General features: G+C 30.6%; 1 protein-coding gene across 1 annotated transcript; it reads right to left on the bottom strand.

The window, feature by feature from the left end:
* Positions 1 to 841: 841 nt before the first annotated feature.
* Positions 842 to 2644, bottom strand: LOC116346224 (G protein-coupled receptor kinase 1-like). The gene is made up of 5 exons (XM_031776155.1): positions 2564 to 2644; positions 2418 to 2491; positions 1267 to 1368; positions 1096 to 1170; positions 842 to 943 (listed from the first exon to the last, which is right to left on the bottom strand). The coding sequence occupies exons 1-5, from the start codon at positions 2625 to 2627 to the stop codon at positions 860 to 862; spliced, it is 399 nt and encodes a 132-aa protein (XP_031632015.1). The 5' UTR covers positions 2628 to 2644; the 3' UTR covers positions 842 to 859.
* Positions 2645 to 3289: the final 645 nt, after the last annotated feature.

Raw genomic sequence — 3289 nt, 5'->3', positions numbered from 1 at the left:
TGCCGAATAGATGTGCCTGTGTGATCGAGAAGGCAGGAGAATGGATTAAATATTAATTTGTGGCGCCGTAGCTTAGATACTAAATAGAATGTATATAAAATAATTTTGTAAAACTCTTGAGTTTTATTATAAAAAATCAACCTCTCTCTATAATGAAACATACTGTATTTCTACATTTGCGACGGTAACGCGTTAATATTTTTACATTACTTCAAATCAATCGGTTGCACACAATCATTTTTGTTTCATTCGTTAAACAATGCAATTTCTAATAATTTCGTCGTCATTCATACAATAGGTACATTCGAGATCACCAACGAAATAGAGAGACGGCATTGCGGCGAGGTGAAAGAACAGAGCTCCATGATTACAAAAATTTCACCGCTTTTCCAGTTTCAACGTTTCAAAGACATCACATTCGCATCGATAACAAAGCTCTTTATTACATGCTGAGAGTTATCGAATGCCCACACTCACGGTTCATTAGACGTGGGGGAACACCAAAGCGGTATGTTGAATTAAAAGCCGCTGATTTGGACGTGCTTTGGCTTACGTATTTTGACATTGATGCCATCGAAAGAACACCGCAAATGACAATCGTTTCCAGAGTTCGATTCAAACGGATGGCGTGGCTATGTCATTCTGGATGGAACGCACAAAATTCTTTGTTGTCAAAGACGAAAATGAAATCATGCGAGAGACTCAAGAAAAGTTATTGAAAGCGCAACAAGTGTATGGTCTCGAACCAGGTTGCCGCTACTTAAAACCGGTTTTTATTATTTTTTTATTGGGTCATGTGGGCAAGATAAATATATTCTTTTGACCTCGTTATTACTTTAATTCTATCGTTAAAAATTATCTAATAAACAAACTTTAAATACCTTTCTAAATAATGTTGAAATGGTTCATTCCTTAGATGGTTAAATATTTCTTCTATGTACGGCTGCAATTATTGAATATAAAAATTGAGAAAATAGAATTCAGATCTAATATAACAATTGAATGTAATGATAAGAGATATAAAAATACTCCAGCCATATGTGCTGAATAGTAATGAAACAAATAATTTAATTTTATGTTATTTAGTTCACCTACTTCGAATAAATTAACTGGAACTTCATTTTTCATAAGATATTTTTGTACATGGGCTACAGCGTCTTTGGAATATTCCTATGTAAATTTGAATTGGATTTAAAATAAAGGAGCTAAAATCTCAACATAACTTCTTATAATATGAAAAATTCAAAACTAACTGAATGTACTAACATGTGTGTGAGATAGCATTTCCTTCATGATAAAGTTGTCATAGATTTCTCTCGCCATTTTACGCCGCTCATCATGACACTCGGTTTTTTCGTAGTTTTTAATCTATTATCAAAAATATATTTCTCATAATAATAATAATAATAATAATAATAATAATAATAATAATAATAATAGTAATAAAAATAATCTCATTATTCGACCATTTCTTTCTTTTGTTCATACACATGAATCAAATAATTTGTCGAGGTGAAGAACGAGTGTCGAAAACAAAATTTGTTTCTTAAAATTTCTGATATCAATTTTGTGACGAAAATGGTGGTAGAAAATGTTTGTATATAAAATAAAAACTAGATATACATTGGTTAATTAAAAACGTTGCAGAAATTACCCGCTTTTTACTGTAAGTCTTACTGACGCAACGTTGTACAAATGTATATTAAATTAATTTTAATTACATTTATTTCTGTATTTTGAATTTTGGTTTCGGTTCACTCGTTTGGATTCCTCACCTCGTCACAGAGTTTTTTTTATTTGACATCAATAGTTTTGTTAGCGTCATTTTCCAAATTGAAAATTCAAAACTACCTCCACATATGAATAGGAATAATTATCGAATACAAAAAATATATAGACTTTTAGGCTATTTTTTGGCTCTATATGCCATAAATATGGCTGATATTTTTTATCTTTGACTTGGTGTTTAAATTTTCAAAATAAACTATGAAGTTTTCTTCGATATTTACCCAATTTGTCTACCTCAACTTGATTTTTTTTGGAACGGATTGATTTCGACGTTTAAGGTATAGTTAAGGAATTTAATCTCAAGAATCAGAATATCAATGTTAAATTTTCAACGTTATTTATCGCCATTCGAACTGAATTTTGGCCCTTTTTTGAAAGACAAGTGGACCGACTTTCAAACTTCAATGGTTTTTCTTAATTTATGGCCTAATCGTTGGTCGCTAATATTTTTAGTTTTGCTCAATTTGGTTACACCCATTTAAATTTTAAATTTTTGGAATCAAATTCGGCTCATTTTAAGAGAAGTCTTGGCGATCGTAAGAAAGGGTCGAAAAATAACTTGCGACAGATGCCGTTCAAGGCCAATCATTTATCAAAAACAATCGTTCTCATAATTGCTATAACCTTACCTCTTCATAGAATTTCAGATGTGGGACAGGTTCTTCTGATGAATTTTCGCAGAAGTCTTTGAATAGCAGATATCCTGAGGGTTCAGAGGCAAGTTAATGTATTTATTTTTCAATTTATATTTGACTGTAACATTGTTTATATATACCTAAAATTTGGTTGAAGATTTTATCGAAGCTTATTTCATTTTCTTTTTCCAAATATTTATACATAACGCTCCGGACGCTGAAATGGACATTTAATAAATAAAGTTTATATTTTGTGGGACTACTTTAATAATATTCATCAATTTAAAAATGAAATATGTAATCTTGTACTTTATTTCTCCTTGTAATTTGTTCAAAGTTTAAAACACTTTTTTTTGAAGCCAATGCAACTTATTGGTTTTCGAAAAAATATTCTATATTTACACGCAAATTAAAACCTCCGAAATCTTCTCATTTCAGCACCCAGTACAAATCCGTCGAACAAGTCGACGACAGCGATTTGACATGTGGACCACGCGAGAAACTTATCAATCCCTATTAACAAAACTACACTTGACAGTTATTGTATTGAATTTTGTACGGGATTTATTTATTATATAAATATAAAAAAAAAACAATGTGAAATGTGAATAAAAAAGATAAAAAATTAATGTCGTGACGAATTATGTGAAAAAATAAATATTATATTTGACGGCCTAAGAAGAAAACAATAACATACAGAATATTCTGCGAAAAGACGAATACAAATTTATGTGAGCAAAAACCAAATATACAAACAGACAGCGCAAAGGTAAAACAGCCTACTTACATAAGAAACACATGTAAGTAGGCTGTTTTACTTTTGCGCTGTCTGTTTGTATATTTGGTTTTTGCTCACATAAATTTGT

Source organism: Contarinia nasturtii, unplaced genomic scaffold, assembly GCF_009176525.2.
Source record: "Contarinia nasturtii isolate CC-2019 unplaced genomic scaffold, AAFC_CNas_1.1 Cnas_scaffold_1440, whole genome shotgun sequence".
NCBI lineage: Eukaryota > Metazoa > Arthropoda > Insecta > Diptera > Cecidomyiidae > Contarinia > Contarinia nasturtii.
This window is presented reverse-complemented; position numbering and strand designations above follow the sequence as displayed.